We start from the raw sequence: 21,132 nt of genomic DNA, 5'->3' as shown, positions 1-21,132 counted from the left end.
TGTTAAAAATAGTTCGATAGGTGTTCGATAGACGTTCAATATACGTTCAATAAATGTCTGAAAGATGTACGATATAAGCGATAGGTCATATTACATGGTGGATTATGTAACGGGTAAAAGGTGGAATAAAAGTCATGCGAGTGTGATATACATCATTTTATTAGAATAAATCATAGTTGTTTTACACGTTTGTTACGCTCAAACCACCACCACTTGTACAATTTGCAAACATTCCGCATAGCGCAATGTCTCGTGTGATATCCACAACGCAAAGTTCCGATTACATCCAAGTTCGTCAGGCGTGCGATATCTTTGTAATCCACATCGATCGTTTCGATCTCTACATCATCTTCCAAAATCTCGCACAGCCACTTTTTCTTCTCGAGTCCTTTCACGTATATCAGAGGCGGTTCCGTACCAATGGCATTGTTGATAAGACTTTTCATCTGACTGTACGAGACGTGTCCATCTTCCCATCGGAAGCCGTGGTGGTGTATCCGTAACCAACACGCCAGCGATTTTTCCGATTTCGTCAACAGATACCACGGTACGTGTTCACGAAATACGTAATGAGATAGCGTTTCGCCATCTCGAAGTACCGCTACCTCTTTCACGATAAAAATGTTGTTGAACGCGTAACCTTGCAAGTCGACGAAAATTGGTACGTTCGACATCGTCGTCGACCGTCGGAAAACTGACGTTCCCATTCGCACACGTCTAATTTATAACTTTTCACACGAGTCTGCGCACAATGTTGTTCAGTGGATTATATTCGACCATTCGATCGTGTATAATGAGACAATAGGCGGTGGTGTTGGCCGGTATATTTTCCTTACAATCAAATTCTATTCGCACGTCAACGGTGGCGCTCTTGACAGAGTCGTTTTGTCGCGAACAATCTATGACTACGAACGGACCGGCTTTCGAGAATTCATCGATGTCCAAATACGTATCGTCCTGTCCATAATAGGCTTTGCGGAAACGCGCATACATGTTGTACAGTATAGCGTATCGACTCTTGTCGAAATCCAAATTCATGTCGTCGTACGGATAAAAATCTGAATTCAGATGCAGTCTCACATTGGTGAGTTTACAAGCGTCAAATTGCGTAGCGTTTTCAGACAGTACGTTTTTTCGACCGGTTTGGAGAGCAAAGATTACGTATCGCGGTTTTTCCAATTGCGTTGCGGCTTTGACTGCCCAGGAATGCTTCGTTGTATTCTGCAGCAGAGGAAACTCGTACAGATCCCACGAACGGAAGCACACGCTCAGATATCTTCCGCTTTCCAAAGTTCGAAGAAGAGACAGCTTGTTGACTTCGCTCAGAGATACATGCGGCATTCGCCACTGTATCTTGAGTAGTTCGATCGTTGGATTCGTACCGACTCGTCCAACGAGAGAATTATTATCGTTGCGCGATCGTATCAATACAAGTTCGTGACGAGCGTTGATTACAATCCGTTTGTAGTCCTCGCAGAATCCTAAAAGAGTATTGAGCGGAACGCAAAAATTAAAGTTTCCATCGAGCAACGGATTTCCATCCGGATTCCACGATGCGTATTTCAGCGTCTTGCTCTTCTCCGTCGTCAGCGATACATAGTTTTTGATCGTGCTCGTTATTCCAACGTTTCTGTTACGATCGATTTCAACTCCGTCGAGCTCGTATCGCATTTCATCAAACATGAACGCGACACAATTATTTCCCATTATACACACGTTATCTCTATTCTCACCGGCAGGAGTAACGAGTTTTCCTTCAACGTAGAGAAAACTCTCACACGGTAACGTGTACAAATCCTGTTGCTGTATCGGTATTCGTATCTCATCGCTATGTCCCAACGTCGTGTTAGCGTACGGATTGTACGTGTGCATCTCATATTTCACGATACGCTCGTCGAAGACGGGCTCGTCAGCGATGTCGAGTATATCCATCTCTTTAAACGTTTCTCACAACGAATCCCAACGATTTTAAAAAGTTTACGTTCGTCGTACTGAGCCTCTTGAATGGCGATGTTTTCCCAATTTTCGTTGTTCTCTCAATCACTTGCTGTTCGTTCAACACGAGCATTTCCTCGCACCACGTCGCCGCAAGTGCAGTCTGATGGTAATCTCCTCTCCGCGAAAATCGATCAATCGTCCGTCTTGATCCACCACACGCAAGGTGATATCGGTAACGCTCCTCGCGATGACCGGAAGGTAAATGATTTGCGCCGGTGTTTCCGAGACTTTATATCCCGGAGGCACGTTCGGTGAAAATTCGTGTATCGTGTGCACCGACCTGTCGTTGGCGTACGCACCCGTGGTTATGCTGCATTCCACTCGAATAATGTTTACGTTGACGATGTTTACCGAGGAATCTGATTCGTGCAACTTTCTCGGTTCCAGTATACGACCCGTCGAAAATCCAAACAGCGGTCCGATGGTATTCGGTTTGGCGAAATTTATTCGAAAAGCGCACATGATTTCACTCTTCATGGTATTAACGTTGGGACGAAGTGACAATGGATAATCTTGCTCTTCACTTTTTCCTCGTTTTTGCAGTATCGCGCGTTTCAGATAAGAAGCAATGGCGTCCAATTCGTACGATCCTTCGGGAATTGTAATTTCTTCGTCATTGTCGTCGAAATAAAATTTATTGTTCGCTACCGTCACGTTCGGAATCGTGTTGTAGGTCTCCATCGTGGTTAGGCCGAGCTCGTAGTCCCCATCGCTCAAGTCTATCGGTGGAAAATAATCCACCGTGAGAACGCTGCTTTTACCGCTTAGAGTGAGCGTCAGCGACATTGCCGAGATTCCATCGACGACTGATGTCGATCGATGGCGGATCGATTTTTATATCTATTTTCTGGAGGAACAGGAGGCACAATTGTCCGCAGATCGTTTGATCGTACGTCTGGTAGACCGTGCGATTGTACGTTATCGTTGTATCGGTGTCTCCGAGGTAGCGTGTAAGCTCCTTCGGCGGTTGCAAATTGCCAAAGCTGTCAAAGTATACGGCGCGATCGCCTCTCTTGGCGTACGCCACCCAATGCGTGCCCGGCCCGTCGACATCGTCCAAATTCACGATACCGCTCTCATTTTTATGTATCTTGTCGGGTAAAGCGTTACGCATGTAGACACCTCGGAAATACGGTATTCGCATACGCTTCGCTATTCGTGACAACTGTAGATTGGTGGTGGCACCCGTGGGCATCTCTATCGTTTTTTCGACGTTTTTTTTTTCTCTTCAATCCTTTGCCCCGCTTGTACGGAGCGAGATAAATCCCCCGTCCTTCCATTGCTTTATTGTGACGTTTCGTCTCTTCGAGTTGTCGTCGCGCGGCCTTAGAGTCGTTCACCGCCTTTGCAACACCCGCCGCTCCACCGGCAAGCGAACCGATAACTCCCAAGAGCGGTAACAACGATAACATACCACCGCGTTTCGCCGTCGGAAGCGTTCTCCTCTTGGTCTTCTTCTTCTTCTTTCCCTTTGTCATACCCATCCCCAATTTCGTCTTTGCTTTCATAGCAGCCCATACGGCGGTAGCAGCAGCCCTCTCACCGAGAGTCGCGTCCGCAGCGGTGATCCGCACCCGCGCTTTATCGGCGAGAACGCGATCGGCTGCGTGGCGGTCCGCTGATTCGCGGTTTTGCGAGTACGCGATGTCGTGATCGCGACACGCCGCGTCCAACGGATTGATACCTCGATCCCCTCGCGCGAGTCGTTTCCGCAGACGAGTCCCCGGCCCGCAAAATTGGTAGCCGGGTATATGCAGCTCCAACGGTAGTCGATTTATCACACTGTTCAGTAAACCGGCACCCTTGTATCGTTTCATAGAGCGCGAATTCTAACGTATCGCGTGTAAATCATATTTCCAACTGAGGTGTGTTTCGACAGCGCTCACCTATAAATAGGAGGAGCGTATCGATCATTAACCAGTAGAATATCAAAGTTTGTCGGACGACAAAGTACAATGAATAACCGGGATAATAAGAAGGAACGGAAGGAGGTGAATGTCGCAAACGTGTATCGCTAATCGTGTGTTTGAAACATTTTTTTTTTTTTTTTTTTTTTCAGGATAATGTCCGAATCATGTATGGAAATAGAGATATTTTAGATCTAGCGACAAATATCCGAGCACCGCTCTTTCCGACATCCGATGCTGCGCACTCGTCGCGTAATAACAAGGATGAGAAAGAGTCTGGTAAAAAATGAAATTTGTACAACAACCGTACACGATTCGTGTGAAAAACATGGATGATAAGAGTGGGCAAAGGGTTTGTGAGAAGGCGTGCAGACACGGTAAAATGCTGCCAAACACGATACGCGGTATCATTTGCGGTCCCTCGAATTGCGGTAAAACCAATGTAATGATTAGTCTGCTGGAAAGTCCGAACGGTGTACGTTTCGAAAACGTGTACGTGTACTCGAAATCGTTGAATCAACCAAAGTATCGGTATCTCGAAAGATTGCTCGGATCGATCGATGAAATCGGCTACTTTACATTCTCGGACAACAACACAATTGTACCGCACAGCGAGGCGTTACCGAATTCCGTATTCGTCTTCGACGATATAGCGTGCGACAAGCAGAATGCGATACGCGAGTACTTTGCTATGGGTCGACATTCGAAGGTCGATTGTTTATATCTATGCCAAACGTATGCAAAAATACCGAAACATCTCGTGCGCGACAACGCGAATTTACTCGTAATATTCAAGCAGGATGGAACAAACCTTAAGCACGTCTACAACGATCATGTGAATACGGACATGACGTACGAAGATTTCGGTACATTGTGTCACGCATGTTGGCAGCACAAGTATGGATTTTTAGTGATAGACAAGGATAGTGCGATTAACGATGGACGTTACAGACGTGGTTTTAACGAGTTTGCGGTACCGCGGAATGGTTAGTTGTTCTCGAGACGTTGACGATGACGCTCGACACGAAAGATATCGACGAGAGGGAGAAGATCGCGAAGGAAATCGCTCGTACGAGCGAGTCGATTCGCAAGGAGCATCAGACGTTGAAGACGGGTAGAGTGGAGCAAGAGGTGCAATTGGAGAAACGGTTGAAACCGATCGTAGAGCCGTTGAAACGAATCGTCGAGAACATCAAGGGTGACGATGATTCGGTTGACGATCTCGAGATTAAAAACGAATCGGACATCAAACGAAAGCGAACAAGCTCTGAGAAGAAGAAGAAAATCAAGCGTACCTCGTTGACGACACCGATACAGACCCCATTGACGCCACCGATACAAGCCTCGACTCCGTTCCAGCCGCAAAAATTGGTGTTTGAAGCGCCGACATATTTACCGACCGAAAACGTGTTCGAAACCACGGACCCGTCTTTCGTAACATCCGTGAGACAGACGATGCAAACGTCCGATGGTCGGGAAGCTCTGTACGGCCAAATGGGTCCGCTGGGTCAAGAGTACATCGGGGAGCTCTTGAGCGGTGACAAGAAGAGAGGGATCGACAACGTGTACGGTGTATACTTCAACGATGCGGGAACGTTTCTCGGAGACAAGGCCTTCGACATTGATAGAGACGACAATGTGATCGTGGACGGTGTGAAATACGCTAGCACACCCGGCCTGTTTGAATTAATATTCAAAAGACTTCCCGACGATACGCTGTGTACGGAGGCTGACAAACAAAAGTACAAGAGCATACTACTCGCTACTAACGCTCACAGACGCGGTCATAACGCGCATTTACCTGTTTTGGGAAACAAAGGATACAAATACAAACATATCATCACACCTCTGATATCTAAGAAAGGTGGAGGTGTTGCACATCTCGACAGGAGAGGTGTGGGTCGCATGTTACCCAAGTGTAACGTACCACACACCATGACTGTGACCGACAACGCGGTCGATTACGTGCACTGGGATGATCCGAACGAATTGGTGGATCGCCTTCGATTGCTGGACGCCTCCCGTCAGGCGGGAAACAACGCGCACGACAACGAGTTTCTCTCGATTATCGAGGAACTGCGCGAAGCTGGTCTGATTATAAATTGATCGTCGTTGTCATCGCTGTAGCCAGTATTGCTCGTGTGATGCTACAGGAATGTCTATCAACAAATTCGGACTACAGCTAGGAGGAGGAAGCGCCAGGGTGACGAGACAGAGCGGCGAAGTCTCGAAGAATTACGTGCGCGAGAATTGTCTCTGCAAGGATGGTGAGGTTTTCAACGCCAAGTCACGCGTGATCAGACATCTCGCCGACCCTGAAGCGGACACCGACGCTGTCAACAAGCTGCATCTGGATCATCACCTCAAGCTTATGAGCAATCGTGAGAATCGAAATCGTATGCTCTGTGAAAATTTTAAGCGAGCAGTACTTTCGAGACTCGAAGATTCGGAAAATACCGAGCGGACCTGGAAGAGAGACCACGACGATTACATCGAGACCAGATACGTGGCGTTGGAACGACAGATTCACGATCTGAGAGGTCTCCTCGACGAGAGTGTAGCGCGACTCGATGGAAAACTCGTCGATCGCGAGCGAGAGACGAAGAGTCTTGTCGAGCGAGAGATTCACAATCTTCGTAGAGCTGTGAGAAAAAATTTCATCGAATACTACGATGAGGCGATGAAGAAGAAACAGAACGAATCGCAATGAGCGAGAAGGAAGCGGTGAGCCTGGAGAGGAGATCGCTCGTGGACGAGCTCCACGCACCGGCGAGAAGAAACTTTACGCGTCGGTCAGTCGTCGTGAAAGGATACGATGATTTGTGGCAGGCTGACATTGTTGAGATGAGACCGTACTCGCGATCCAACGGCGGTTACAACTATATTCTAACCGTTATCGATGTGTTGAGCAAGTACGCGTGGGCTATGCCCTTAAAGACCAAAGGTGGAATTGAAACGTCCAAAGCATTTTCCGCGATATTTAGGGAGAGAATACCGAAAAATTTGCAGACCGACCGTGGAAAAGAATTTTACAACAGAGATTTCCAAAATCTTGTCAAGAAACACGGCATCAATCATTATTCGACATACTCGGTTATGAAGGTGGTGGAACGATTCAATCGCACGTTAAAGAACGAAATGTGGAAGTTTTTCACGCTCACGGGATCGTACAGGTGGATCGACGATTTACCGCGATTGGTCTCGGAATACAACGGTCGTAAACATCGTACGATCGGTATGCGCCCGATCGATGTCACCGAATCCAACGATCGAACTACTCAAGATACAGTGGCGAATGCCGCATGTATCTCTGAGCGAAGTCAACAAGCTGTCTCTTCTTCGAACTTTGGAAAGCGGAAGATATCTGAGCGTGTGCTTCCGTTCGTGGGATCTGTACGAGTTTCCTCTGCTGCAGAATACAACGAAGCATTCCTGGGCGGTCAAAGCCGCAACGCAATTGGAAAAACCGCGATACGTAATCTTTGCTCTCCAAACCGGTCGAAAAAACGTACTGTCTGAAAACGCTACGCAATTTGACGCTTGTAAACTCACCAATGTGAGACTGCATCTGAATTCAGATTTTTATCCGTACGACGACATGAATTTGGATTTCGACAAGAGTCGATACGCTATACTGTACAACATGTATGCGCGTTTCCGCAAAGCCTATTATGGACAGGACGATACGTATTTGGACATCGATGAATTCTCGAAAGCCGGTCCGTTCGTAGTCATAGATTGTTCGCGACAAAACGACTCTGTCAAGAGCGCCACCGTTGACGTGCGAATAGAATTTGATTGTAAGGAAAATATACCGGCCAACACCACCGCCTATTGTCTCATTATACACGATCGAATGGTCGAATATAATCCACTGAACAACATTGTGCGCAGACTCGTGTGAAAAGTTATAAATTAGACGTGTGCGAATGGGAACCAGTGTAGCCAGATTTGGCCCGGTTTTTCGCGCATGCGCGTTGTGGCGATGGCGGGAACAGAAAATACAGGGATGTATACACACATGCGCAACGTAAAGGGCGCCAAAGTTTTGGCGGGTAGACATCAGTATGAGCCCCGTCTGCAGCCTGACATCAGTGACCAGTGTAGGTTAGCATCGTCAAAATTAATTGGGACATGTATTGCAATAAACAGGTAAGTTATAATATTATTTTTGTGCAATAATTTGTGCAATATGGATGTAAATAGTGGAAAAGGAGCCATTAAAAAACGGGAAAAAATTTTTATTTTTGCTTGGTTAAAGGAGGATATTTTTAAAGGATGGTTGGCTCCCCATTCAGAGAAAAACAAGGCTTTTTGTATTGTATGTAACAAGACCATCAGATGTTGCAAAACAAACTTAGTGCAACATTCACAGACGGTTTCACATATTGAAAAAGTCAATCGTCAAAGTCAAAGCCTCAAATCAAATGTAGTAACACCCGTAGAAATTTGCCATAAAGATAAAGTAAAACGCGCGGAGATAAAATTAGCAGCATTTTTTGCGGAGCATAATGTCGCTTTTAATACAGTTGACCATTTAATTCCTTTATTAAAAGATGTTTGTATTGAGCCTGAAATTGTGCAAGATCTTTCACTGGATCGAACTAAGTGCATTAATATCGTAAAAGAAGTCCTTGCCAAACGCGAAGTTGAAAAAATTGTTCAAATTTTGCAAACGCGTAAATTTTCTATTTTGATCGACGAAAGTACAGATATTTCTGATACGAAACTAATGTGTGTACTTGTTCAATATTTTTCGCCCTTAAATAAAAAAGTAAAAACGCAGCTATTAGAATTATTATCATTAGATGGCACAGATTGTACTGCGAATAACATTTTCAAAACTTTTAAAACGTTTTTAGAAAATAAAGAAATTCCATTAAAAAATATTGTTGGTATGGCAAGCGACAATGCATCAGTAATGACAGGATGCAATAACTCCTTTTTCTCGCGTTTAAAATCTGAAATACCTAATGTAGTTTTATTAAATTGTATATGTCACACATCCGCGATTATTGCTAGTAAAGCCTGTGCAAAATTACCGCAATGTTGCGAAAATTTAATTAGAGGAGTTGCTACTTATGTTTCGGGCAGTGCAAAGAGATGCGCAATATTAAACGAATTTCAAGATTTTTTTAATGTTGAAAGAAGTAAAATACTTAAATTATCCAACACGCGATGGCTTATATTACATAAATGTGTTACAAGACTTCTGGATAACGGGAGGTTTTAAGAAATTATTTTATGCTAGCTGTAGTCGAAGATAATTTACAATCGGCAGAAATTATTTTAACGCAATTAAATGATGATTCGATTAAGGCCTATTTGTTATTTTTAAAATACTCATTGAATTTTTTCAATCATTTTAATGCGCTGTTTCAGTCACGTAAAATATTAATTCATAAATTATTTATTAACAGTCAGCAATTAATTCGTCAAATAGGTCAAAATTTTATGATCCCTGAGGCTTTGAAAGACATTACTACTTTTAATGACGATGAACATAATATCCTACAATTGACAAATATATATGTGGGACCAGAATGTGAAGGCTTTTTAGCATCGCGATCTTTTGAATTCGCGCAACAAATTAGATTAAATTGCTTAAATTTCTATAAAATAGCGCTTAACGAAATGTTAAAACGTTTACCGTACAAAGATGTCTTATTTGAACAGTTAAATTTTTTAGAAGCCAAAGTTGCACTTTATAATGAAGGTAGATTAATAATTAAAGATTTATCTTATATTGCCACGCGTGTAGAAAATATTGATGTAACTAAATTAGCATTTGAATGGAGAGTTTTGCCCACAGTTTTTAGTGATTCGGAAAAAATAAATTTAGCTTCATTAGAAATTGATAAAATGTGGGCAAAAATATTAGATTTTCAAGATTTCAACGGGGAAAAGATGTTTCCAAATTTAGAGTTGTTAATTGAAACCGTTTTATCTTTTCCTCACTCTAATGCCGAAGCCGAACGGATATTTTCCATGGTAACGGATATTAAAAATAAAAAAAGAAATAAATTAGCAAGTAGCACTCTTTCCGCGATGTGTGTAGTAAGATCTAGTTTTCAGACCGAAAATATTAATTGTACCAATTTAGAAATAGACTCGAGACATTTAGAATTACACACGTCAAAAAATTTATATTAAAAGGAATGCAATTCATCTGATGGCACTTGATTACTTAATGCTTGATTTTTTTGTTTCAAATTATTATTAATTTTATTTTATTTTATTTTATTATGATTATTTATTATAATTTTGTAACATAATTAACCATTATTTTTTCAGTTTGTTTATTATATATATATATAATGTTTGTATATAATATTATTTAATATATTTTTCTTTATTTATGTTTAATTATATTTATATTTTATTTATTATTTATTTCTATAATAAAATATTTTTATTTCATTATTATGTTCTGTGATAATTATCTAGGTTACATATTGTTTGAAATGGAAATTATTAAAAAAAATATTTTATTTTAATTTTATTATAAAATGCATTAAGCAAAGTTTTTTTTTTTAATTTTAGAGTATTAATAATATTTTTAGTTTATAGATGTTTATAAATGCATTAATATATTTTTTCATATTTTTATATTATTAGATATTGTTTGTAAATTATATTTTGTTTCATGAATACTGGTAAGGTTTTGAGCACTTTTCCTTACCCTTGCAACAAATGTTGGTATTCTTTACAAATTGTGCTAAATAAAATATTTATTTTTATTTATTTAAAAATGTGTTGAAATTATTATTTTAATATCCTCTACCCTTTTTCAGTTTCTATCTTTTATATATATCTTAGCTTATCTTTTAAAATATATTACATAATTGTTTTACATTTTATAATTGCATTTTTAACATATACAGATATGTAAATATAAATATACGTAAACATACTTAATTTTTTAATTGATTTTTCTGAATATAATTTGTTAGAATGAACGGGTACCATATAGCATACTTTTTTACTACACTCAAGCACTTCACTGAGCTCGTCGCGTCGCGCATGCGCGAAAAACCGGGCCAAATCTGGCTACACTGATGGGAACGTCAGTTTTCCGACGGTCGACGACGATGTCGAACGTACCAATTTTCGTCGACTTGCAAGGTTACGCGTTCAACAACATTTTTATCGTGAAAGAGGTAGCGGTACTTCGAGATGGCGAAACGCTATCTCATTACGTATTTCGTGAACACGTACCGTGGTATCTGTTGACGAAATCGGAAAAATCGCTGGCGTGTTGGTTACGGATACACCACCACGGCTTCCGATGGGAAGATGGACACGTCTCGTACAGTCAGATGAAAAGTCTTATCAACAATGCCATTGGTACGGAACCGCCTCTGATATACGTGAAAGGACTCGAGAAGAAAAAGTGGCTGTGCGAGATTTTGGAAGATGATGTAGAGATCGAAACGATCGATGTGGATTACAAAGATATCGCACGCCTGACGAACTTGGATGTAATCGGAACTTTGCGTTGTGGATATCACACGAGACATTGCGCTATGCGGAATGTTTGCAAATTGTACAAGTGGTGGTGGTTTGAGCGTAACAAACGTGTAAAACAACTATGATTTATTCTAATAAAATGATGTATATCACACTCGCATGACTTTTATTCCACCTTTTACCCGTTACATAATCCACCATGTAATATGACCTATCGCTTATATCGTACATCTTTCAGACATTTATTGAACGTATATTGAACGTCTATCGAACACCTATCGAACTATTTTTAACATCTATTGAACGTATATCGAACGCCTCTCGTACATCTTTGAACGTCTATCGTACGTCTTTGAACGTCTATCGTACGTCTTTGAACGTCTATCGTACATCTATTGTATGTCTTTGAACGTCTCTCGTACGTCTATCGAACGTCTATTGTACGTCTTTGAACGTCTTTGAACGTCTCTCGTACGTCTATCGAACGTCTATTGTACGTCTTTGAACGTCTCTCGTACGTCTATCGAACGTCTATTGTACATCTTTTAACGTTTATTACTACAGCGAAATTGACGTTTTTGCGTCGAGCTGTATATAAGGTGTGCGGAAGAGAGTAATTTATCAGTTCAAAGTGTGCACGCGGTGGAGAAAAAAAGTATAGAAAATGGAGCGTGATCAGAATAGAAAAAATTCCGAATACGAGAAGTGTAAGGATTGCGGAGTGTACCACAAGCCGATAGCTGTGGTCGAGCCTCGTCCGAGGACGACTCAAGCGCCTCCCCCCGTTCCCCCTCGTAATCGTGAAAGGCGTTAGAGGCGCAGTTGAAACAATTTTTAACATTTATCATACATTAATTTAACTTATCATGATTGTAATACATCCTTGTAAGATAAGTATTCACGTGTGTCGTACGTATCTTTTGTTTTTGCAGCAGTAGTTTGTAAATAATAGTAATACATCCTCGTGAGAGAAGAATTTCATGGGTGTCAAACTCATTATATGGAGTCGCTATGATATCTCTTATGAGATTTGTTTATGCCGCGGTAGTTTATACTAAATCTATCGACTGATATTCGGTTACTCGGGAGAAGAATTATGTTTCAAAATTATAAATTTGGAGTATGTTTGAAAAGATAACCCCCGTAGAGCGGTCACATAGATTTGCACCACATCTAAGGGACGTACTATAAAAATGTGTCGAAGGCTGGGATCGTCACAAGTCCACTCAAGCCATTTGAAATACGTAATACCGTCGCGAGTTAAAATGGCTGCACTTTACACTATTGAAATTCATGAAATCAGTGAATTGTTAATAAGTTTTATGGACCGGGTGAATGTGCTGCGCACATCAATATATCGCTTCGAAGACGTTGCACAAGAGGTGCAACAACAGGTACCCTATCCATTCAGAGTTGATTATGATATCCATGAAAATGGAAATGGTGTGATGTTGGTGTCAATGTAAGTATTGCTAGCTAATATTATGTATGAAATAATTACTTTCTATTCTTATATATATTTTGCTTACAGGCAGCATATACGGGAGGATCTCGTAATAGCCTTAAGGCAGGTTGAAATTTTAAATACACAGTTTCAACAAATGGAAAGCGATGCAGCGCGCACCGCTGAAGTATTGAGAGCGGTGAGAGAGGCGCTTTCTGCGGACGATGTTCAACCGTAAGTATTACATTCGATAAGTATCACACTTAATATTTTCAGATTATTAATAGAATTTTTCTGTTTCAGATGATGGTCCCACAATTTTTTTTTTTTTTTTTTTTTTTTTTTTTTTTTATTATATTATTATAGTTTTTATTATATTATTATAGTTTTTTTTATTATTATAGTTTTTATTTTATTTCACACACACACACACACACACACACACACACACACACACACACACACACACACACACATGTATAGTACACACTTTTTAAATAAATATTATATTTTTTTTATAAATATATTATTGTATTTTTTTTTAGCCTCCTCCTATCCTTGTGTTATACTATATTATAATATTATATACTACTTGAAATTAATTTTTTTAATAAATGTTATATTTTTTTTTGCCTTATCCCATCCTTGTGTTATACTATATTATAATATTATATACTACTTGAAATTAATTTTTTAATAAATGTTATATTTAATAATATTATATTTAATTATATTATATTTAATTATTAACTTTATAATTATTTTTTACAATTAGAAGGGAAAAATGATAGTCACCGGTTCGCTCGTTTCCTTCTATCATGTAGTGTAACATGACGCGCGCGCTTATCTCGCAGTAGGATAGGTCAGTGAATATGATGTGGTACAGGAAAGATGGTATAATAAAAATTAATTTAATGTTAAATAATATTTATTAAACAGATACATCTAATAAATACATTATGATAGTGAAAATATTTTAACAATAAAGCATGTGATATGCTAGAATTACTGCGATCCAAAGATCTGAGCTAACAGCTCACAATCGATTATATCATTCTTATCGAACGATTCGCTCTCACGTATCACCGCGATGGGGTCCTTCGCACCGCTCGCGATTTTTCGAAAGTGTGCGAACTTGGTGTCGACCATACCAGTGACGTTGTTCAACGATTGAGCGATATGATCCACACAATACTCGAGAGCGATTATGTTACATACGGTGTTGTGTGACATTACTAAACACACTGTTGATGTTTCCAGACGCAGTACTTTTAGATTGTTTATCTTTCCAAACCGTAGCGTGACATGTTCGATGGTTTGAGACGGTGCTTCGTTCGCATCATTGTTAAAGAAATGGTGGATGGCGTGTCGTTGGTCCAGGAGGATCTTCCACATGTTGTATGTAAAATGTATCTCTTTGCCATGGTTGTCACCGAGAGCGATTTCTATGTGGCTCGGCGTAGAAACATTGATTCCAATATCCAGATATTTATAACCGGTTTTTGTCAACGGGTATCTTCTAGCTAAAATTCTGGGAGGCGTGATCATGCTTCCATCGATACTTGTCGAATTACTTTTATTTCTGTGAATGAAAGCTTGTATAAGTTCGAAATGTAACAATAGCAGTAAGTTTAAAAGTGTAAATAGTAATAGAGTCAACTTACACGTTGGGTGAGAATTTCCGCTTCTTCGCATTCACACCTTGCTGTTTGTCAGCCGGATTACTCATAGTTGTCTGTTGTACGGTAGAAAACATCGTTGCTATAATTCAGATGAAGCGTTGCAGCGATGTAGTGATTGTCCAAATGGTTTCGGATAACTGATGGTTCCTATTTTTTTTCCGCGAGCTTTTTATACCCGCTCGTCGCACACGACACTAATTAAAAATATCGATGATGTCACGCAAATTGAAATCTGGCAACATGGCGCCTAAAAGTGGCTGCCTAAGGGCCTATGATCTAAAAATAGCGATGATGTCACGCTAAAACCTGCACGAACCTGCAAAGGATATAAACAATTCTCGGAACTATGAATCATTTTTGTATAAACAATCCTTATCTCTCTATGACTCATGCTTATATAAACAATCCTTATCTTATCTTTTCCAGGAATTTATGTAATCCGATACCTTCCCCGCACCTCCCCCTCACCTCCCTCGTCACCCCCTCCACTCCAAAAGTGTTGACGCAGTGTAATCCGATACCCTTTGTATAAACAATCCTTATCTCTATATGACTCATGTTTATATAAACAATCCTTATCTTATCTCTTCCAGGAATCCTTATCTCTTCCAGGAATTTATGTAATCCGATACCTTCCCCTCTCTCCCGCACCTCCCTCGTCACCCCCTCCACGCCGAAATTACCCCCTCTCCTCCAAAACAATGACGTCATTACCCCCTCCCCTCAACCTCTTCCCCCTGTAATCCGATACCTTCCCCTCTCCCCCGCACCTCCCTCGTCACCCCCTCCACTCCAAATTTACCCCCTCTCCTCCAAAACGACGACGTCATTACCCCCTCCCCTCCAAAACGATGACGTCATTACCCCTCTCCCCTCCAAAACGATGACGTCATTACCCCCTCCCCTCCAAAACGATGACGTCATTACCCCCTCCCCTCCAAAACGATGACGTCATTACCCCCTCCTCTCCAAAACGATGACGTCATTACCTCCTCCCCCTCCCCCTCTTTCCCCCCTTCACCCGCGCACCCCCTCAGATGCCTGAGTTAGAACCGGCATAGCTATACTACTGATACAGTGCTAGAAACAAATATTAAAAAAAAAAAAATGTTACAAAAGCAGTTTTCAAACACGAGATTTTCAATATTCCTGCCACTTGCCTTACTCAATTAGCCACGCTTGCTTCTTAACATTTATTTCTATCGAAAGATTACACACCTGGAAAATTTTTAACTATTTATTTTATATTACTGCATAGTAGCAAGAGTTACTGTACTGTGGAGATTAGTGGAGAAACGGTAACATACAATGCAATCAAATACATCTTATAAATGCAGTCAAATAGATCTAAAATTTATTGTACTCTTGTTAACATTGTTAAAGTATGTGTAGTGTATTATTAGTTTATTAATAATTTTAAGTGTTATTAATAGTGGTCTTCCACATCACCTTTGAGGTTCCACTAACTAGGCACGTTCAATTTTTTTAAAGTGAATTGTCGCCTGGAGCCCTATCGTACCACTTTTTTTTTAAATTATAATTTAAGGTAAAAATAATTTTTATTGTTTTGATGGACCATATTTTGTGCAAAAATAAAAGAAATAAATATAAAAATAAAATAAATAATTAAAATAAAAATAAAGGTAAAGTTAATTTCTCTAAATTCTCGACCGTCTATTAAAAAATTCTTTTAAGGTTTGAAGATTGTTATAGAGTATTATAGAGTACATATAAAAAAATAAAATATATTAAAAAATTATTGAAAATAAATGTATGAAATGTTTAGTGTTATATGTAATTTAATTTTTAACAATTTCTGTATATATTTTATTTTTCTATTAAAACAGCTGAATACGAAAACAGCACAATCTTAACACACTTCTTCCGTCTTCGTCTGTTTCAAGATTTTGCGTTTACTCGCACGTCTCGCGGTCAATTCTGTATACATTTATAAAATATAATTCCTAATATCAAAACACAATGCTCACTTTTTGGTTGTTACCGTCGGTTACAGACCAATAAAAATCTTTGAAAATCTTTGTTGAATACGTACATTTATTTTCTCATAATATAATTATTATAATAATTATATATTAATATTTTACAAGACATTGTTTCGCTGTGTACTGCTGTTTGAAAGAGATATAGTCGTAACTAGTGAGATATATATTATATTTCTTTTCTCTTTTATTATATTTTTTTTAATGTTTCATGATTGTATAGTTTTTTAATTATTGGCGCATTGGCCAACGAAACTGGAGTCTTAAAATCCTGTCACTTTATACTTGCAAGTAAATATTTTATTTATATTTTATATTTTATATGCACTTGCAATATTTTCGTGTTCAGACAGTTAACTCGCATTGCAGGAATTCCGACTGTGATCGTGCATTTTGAATTATATATTATTCTCCGATTTCTATTTTTTACTTTAAAAATAAGTGACAACGCAAAAAATACACGTAAACGAAGTTTTTCGGAATCTTGGTTTCAAGATGATCGTTTCCTTGGATTCGTAACATCGTACCATCGGACGAAAGTCTTTTTTATTGTATTATATGTAATAAAAAAATGTCTTGCTATTTATCGCATGTTGCAAAACATGCAAATTCTGCGAGTCATAAGGACAAGATGAAACAAAATATATCAGATGACGATATAAGTCTAAGAACCAAAATTTCAAAATATAACATTAAATTTCGAAAAGAATGGTTGAATATAATATTATTTAAGCCATGGTTACGCGAAGTGTCAAATGACGAGCGTGCATTTTTTTACACATTTTGCAACAAATTGTTTATTAAAAATTTATCAAATGTATATCGTCACGCATTTTCCAAAAAACACGCGAAACAAAACAAACAACAAAAAACAGACAAAGATGTTGATATGATAAAGCAGGCCTCGGAATTATTTCATCTTTTCAGCCGATTCTCGTGGTATACGCCTCCTTTCCTCTCTTCACCGTGCGCGCGGCAGCCGCTAGGGCCAGCGCCGCCGAGCGTTAGGAGCGGCGCTATCCGATTAATGTTAAAAAAATTTATTAAAAATATTTTTTTCCTCAATAGCAATAGTACCTCATGGGTGACGTGGAAATCTATTGAAATATTTTCACATAATAAATTTAAAAATAAAAAAAATATTTTTAATAAATTTTTTTAACTTTTAATGATCAAGGAAGAAGAACCCAACATTTATCGGATAGCGCCGCTCCTAACGCTCGGCGGCGCTGGCCCTAGCGGCTGCCGCGCGCGCGGTGAAGAAAGGAAAGGAGGTGTATACCACGAGAATCGGCTGAAAAGATGAAATAATTCCGAGGCCTGTGATAGAGGAATCGATTTTACTTAAAGAGCAAATTGGCAGAAATTCGATATGCAGCGTTGATCGCAGATAGAAATATTCCTTTCCAAACTGCAAAAGATATTCTCAATTTTTTCGAAGAGATAGGAAAGGATTCGGACGTATTACAAAAAATGAGTATGAGTCGATAGAAATGTACAAACATTATTTCAAATGTACTATGCTCAATAGAAACAGATCGTATGGTTGAAAGCATTCGAAATACCAAATTTTCTATTTTTATAGACGAAACGTCTGATATTTCTAATGAAAAGTGGATGACGTTTCTTGTTTGATTTGTTGATTCTGAAACATTAGATATTCGCACGTAATTAGTAAAATTAATTAATATTGACGCGAAAAATAGCAGTGCGGACAAAATATTTAAATGCATTTAAAACTGAGATGTTGAAATTAATGATCCCATTTTCAAATATTATTACTTTGTCATGCGACACGCGCCTGTTATGACAGGAAAATATATATCATTTAAAAGAAAGTTAGAAGAAACTTGTAAACATTTATTAACATTTTCATGTCCATGTCATTCCGCTGCATTGGTTGCACATTCTGCATGTGCTGAAATACCAGAATATTGCGAAGAATTTGTAAAAAAGATTTCAAGTTATATTAACAGTAGTCCCAAGCGTTCGGCTAGTTATAGAGAATTTAGTAATTGCTTTTCGGAAACAAGTCGCAAAATTTTACGATTGTCCGATACACGGTGGCTTTCTCACCAATCATGTATTGAAAGAATTCTTGAGTCTTGGGATTCTCTCAAGCTTTTTCTTACTGATATGGTGTTAACAGAAAAATCAAAGTCTGCAGAAAATTTAATGCTTGTAACGTCATGATGTAAAAGCATATTTTTTATTTTTAGAACATATTTTAAATACTTTTAATTTATTTAATGCATTTTTTCAAGCAGCGGAAACTAGAGTTCATTTATTGCAATCAAAATCAGAAAAATTTCTAACCACAATCTGTGAATACTTTTTGAAACCAGAATTGTTAAAAAATGTATCTAATAATATTCAATTTTCTCAACAAGAGAATCAAAAATCTCTGAATGAAGTAAATTTAGGATTCGAATGTGAGGAATATCTCGATAAATTAATAGAAGGACACACAGCCATAGTTGCACATGTTCGAAAGAATTGTTTGCAATTTTGCGTCACTGCTGCAGAAGAAATTAGTAAAAGATTACCAATTAATACAAATTTTTGTCTAAATTGAAAATTTTAGAAGCAAATGTATGTAGCTTTATCGGATAGTGACAGAGAAATATCATTCAATGATGTCTCTTTTATCGCTCAAACTTTTGGTGGTTTTGACAAAAATGGTTTAAAGAAAGAATGGTATCTTTTATATCATGATTTTACACAAGTAGAAAAAGAAAATCTTTCAAAATTAAACTTTGATGACATGTGGAAAGAAATCTTACAAAGTCAGAACTATTAACATTGCAAAATATCCCAATCTAAAATCTTTTTTGAATGCTGTTAGATCACTTCCAAATTCGAATGCTGAGTCAAAAAGAGTGTTTTCTGTTTTATCAGATATAAAAACAAAAAAACGCAATAAACTTTCGGTTACCAATGTGAATACTCTTTGTGTTCTAAAATCGACTTTAAAATCTAGAAAAGAAACGGTTCTAAACATGATGATTGATGAAAACCATTTGTCTCTCATGTCGGCAAAGACATTATACAGGGTGAAGCAAAAGTATGGAAACCCCCGAATAAGTTTTGAGGAAGGCATTTTACGAAAAAATGTTAAATACAAAAGTTTTAGAAAATTTCTCTGGCTTTTCAATGGTGACCTTGGATTTAACCTTGACCATGACCTTGAAGATCATATGAAGGTCAAGTCCATTTTTTTAAATAGGAACCCCCATTTTTCATCGTAGATTCAGAAAGAGCGGAAAATTTTACATCGGAATATGACCTTGACCGTGACCTTAAAGGTCATATGAAGATCAAGTCCATTTTTTTAAATAGGAACCCCCATTTTTCATCGTAGATTCAGAAAAAGCGGAAAATTTTACATCGGAATATGACCTTGACCGTGACCTTGAAGGTCATATCGAGGTCACGGCCATTTTTTCAAAAAACGAGAACGTCTATTTTTATCGTACATTTGGAAAGTTTTAAGATAAATGTCACATTAAGCTCCCCCCCCCCCCTCCACAAACGACAGGAAGATATGTTTTCCTATGTATTTTGACATACTGATTTCAAATCCGAAGCAATTTTTTGGCACTGTTCAGTAGGTTCCGAGAAAAACGTAAAAAATACCAAAAAAGTTGTATGTAAGTGAGTTCGTTAACCAGGAATGCCTGTTATCACCGGACACTGCGTGAAGGTGAACTCTTGTCCAGCGCGCGCGCGCGCGCGCGCGCGTGTGTGTGTGTGTGTGTGTGTGAAAATGCGATCGTTTCCGGTCTGAAGCTTTCAAACCCACCACCGTGGCGTGATCGATGCCTTTAAGGACACTCTTAAGGCAAGTGTTCAAAGTGTCTTCCATCAACTATTTGGCAGCGCCCTAGTCGAATATAAAAATTCTCAATAGCACTGAACACCATTTCAGGCGGTATTTGTGTGCAAACATCTACGATTCGCTGTCTCAATTCTGCTAAATCACGAGGTTGGGTTATGTAAACTTTACTTTTTATGTAACCCCAAAGAAAAAAGTCAGGTGGAGCCAGGTCGGGGGACCTTGCTGGCCATTCGATTGTTCCTCTCCGACCTATCCACCGATTCGGGAATGTAACATTCAAGTAATCTCTTACAATATTTCGATAATGCGGTGGTGCACCGTCTTGTTGGAACCAAACCTCATTAAAATCATCGCCAGTTATTTCTTGTATAGCTGGAACGATGTCGTTTATGAGCAAATCCAGATATTTTTCTCCATCCAAATTGCCTTGTATGAAAAAAGGCCCAATTATTCGATCTCTAATTAAGCCTGTCCATACATTCAACTTTTGTGGTGTTTGTGTATGAGCTTCAAGTAGCCAATGAGGATTTTCATCGCTCCAATACCTGACGATTAATTTCCCCATTAAGTTGAAATGTGGATTCATCTGTAAAAGCGATAAAGTGCAGAAAATTAGGATCCTGATGAATTCTATCCATCATAATTTCACAAAATTGCACTCGACGGTCAAAATCATCTTCATTTAACTCTTGGTGAAGATAAATTTTGTAAGGATGAAATTTTACGTGTTTTAAATTCCTAAGAACTGAACGTTGGCTCATTCCAAGCTGTCGAGCTCCATTTCTAGTAGATA

The 21,132-nt window shown here is 38.9% G+C and overlaps 2 protein-coding genes across 2 annotated transcripts; one reads left to right on the top strand and one right to left on the bottom strand.

Moving 5' to 3' along the window:
- Positions 1-6,412: 6,412 nt before the first annotated feature.
- LOC136999672 (SCAN domain-containing protein 3-like) lies at positions 6,413-9,421 on the top strand. Its single transcript, XM_067354151.1, has one exon. The coding sequence runs from the start codon at positions 8,098-8,100 to the stop codon at positions 9,136-9,138; it is 1,041 nt and encodes a 346-aa protein (XP_067210252.1). The 5' UTR covers positions 6,413-8,097; the 3' UTR covers positions 9,139-9,421.
- A 3,826-nt stretch (positions 9,422-13,247) lies between these two features.
- LOC136999676 (uncharacterized) lies at positions 13,248-15,465 on the bottom strand. Its single transcript, XM_067354155.1, has 2 exons — positions 14,484-15,465; positions 13,248-14,401 (listed from the first exon to the last, which is right to left on the bottom strand). Exons 1-2 carry the CDS (start codon positions 14,573-14,575, stop codon positions 13,825-13,827), a joined length of 669 nt encoding a protein of 222 aa, XP_067210256.1. The 5' UTR covers positions 14,576-15,465; the 3' UTR covers positions 13,248-13,824.
- Between the last annotated feature and the right edge of the window lie 5,667 nt (positions 15,466-21,132).

The sequence above is a fragment of the Linepithema humile genome, chromosome 4 (genome assembly GCF_040581485.1).
Source record: "Linepithema humile isolate Giens D197 chromosome 4, Lhum_UNIL_v1.0, whole genome shotgun sequence".
NCBI lineage: Eukaryota > Metazoa > Arthropoda > Insecta > Hymenoptera > Formicidae > Linepithema > Linepithema humile.
Note: the sequence above shows the minus strand (reverse complement) of the source record. Positions and strands in the feature narration are given on the sequence as shown.

Bases quoted from the DNA above. Each gene is read 5' to 3' on its own strand.
- LOC136999672 (XM_067354151.1), top strand. From the start codon at position 8,098: ATGGATGTAAATAGTGGAAAAGGAGCCATTAAAAAACGGGAAAAAATT.
- LOC136999676 (XM_067354155.1), bottom strand. From the start codon at position 14,575: ATGTTTTCTACCGTACAACAGACAACTATGAGTAATCCGGCTGACAAA. The intron at 14,402-14,483 runs GTAAGTTGACTC...TTTCATTCACAG, and splicing joins CGGAAATTCTCACCCAACGT to AAATAAAAGTAATTCGACAA.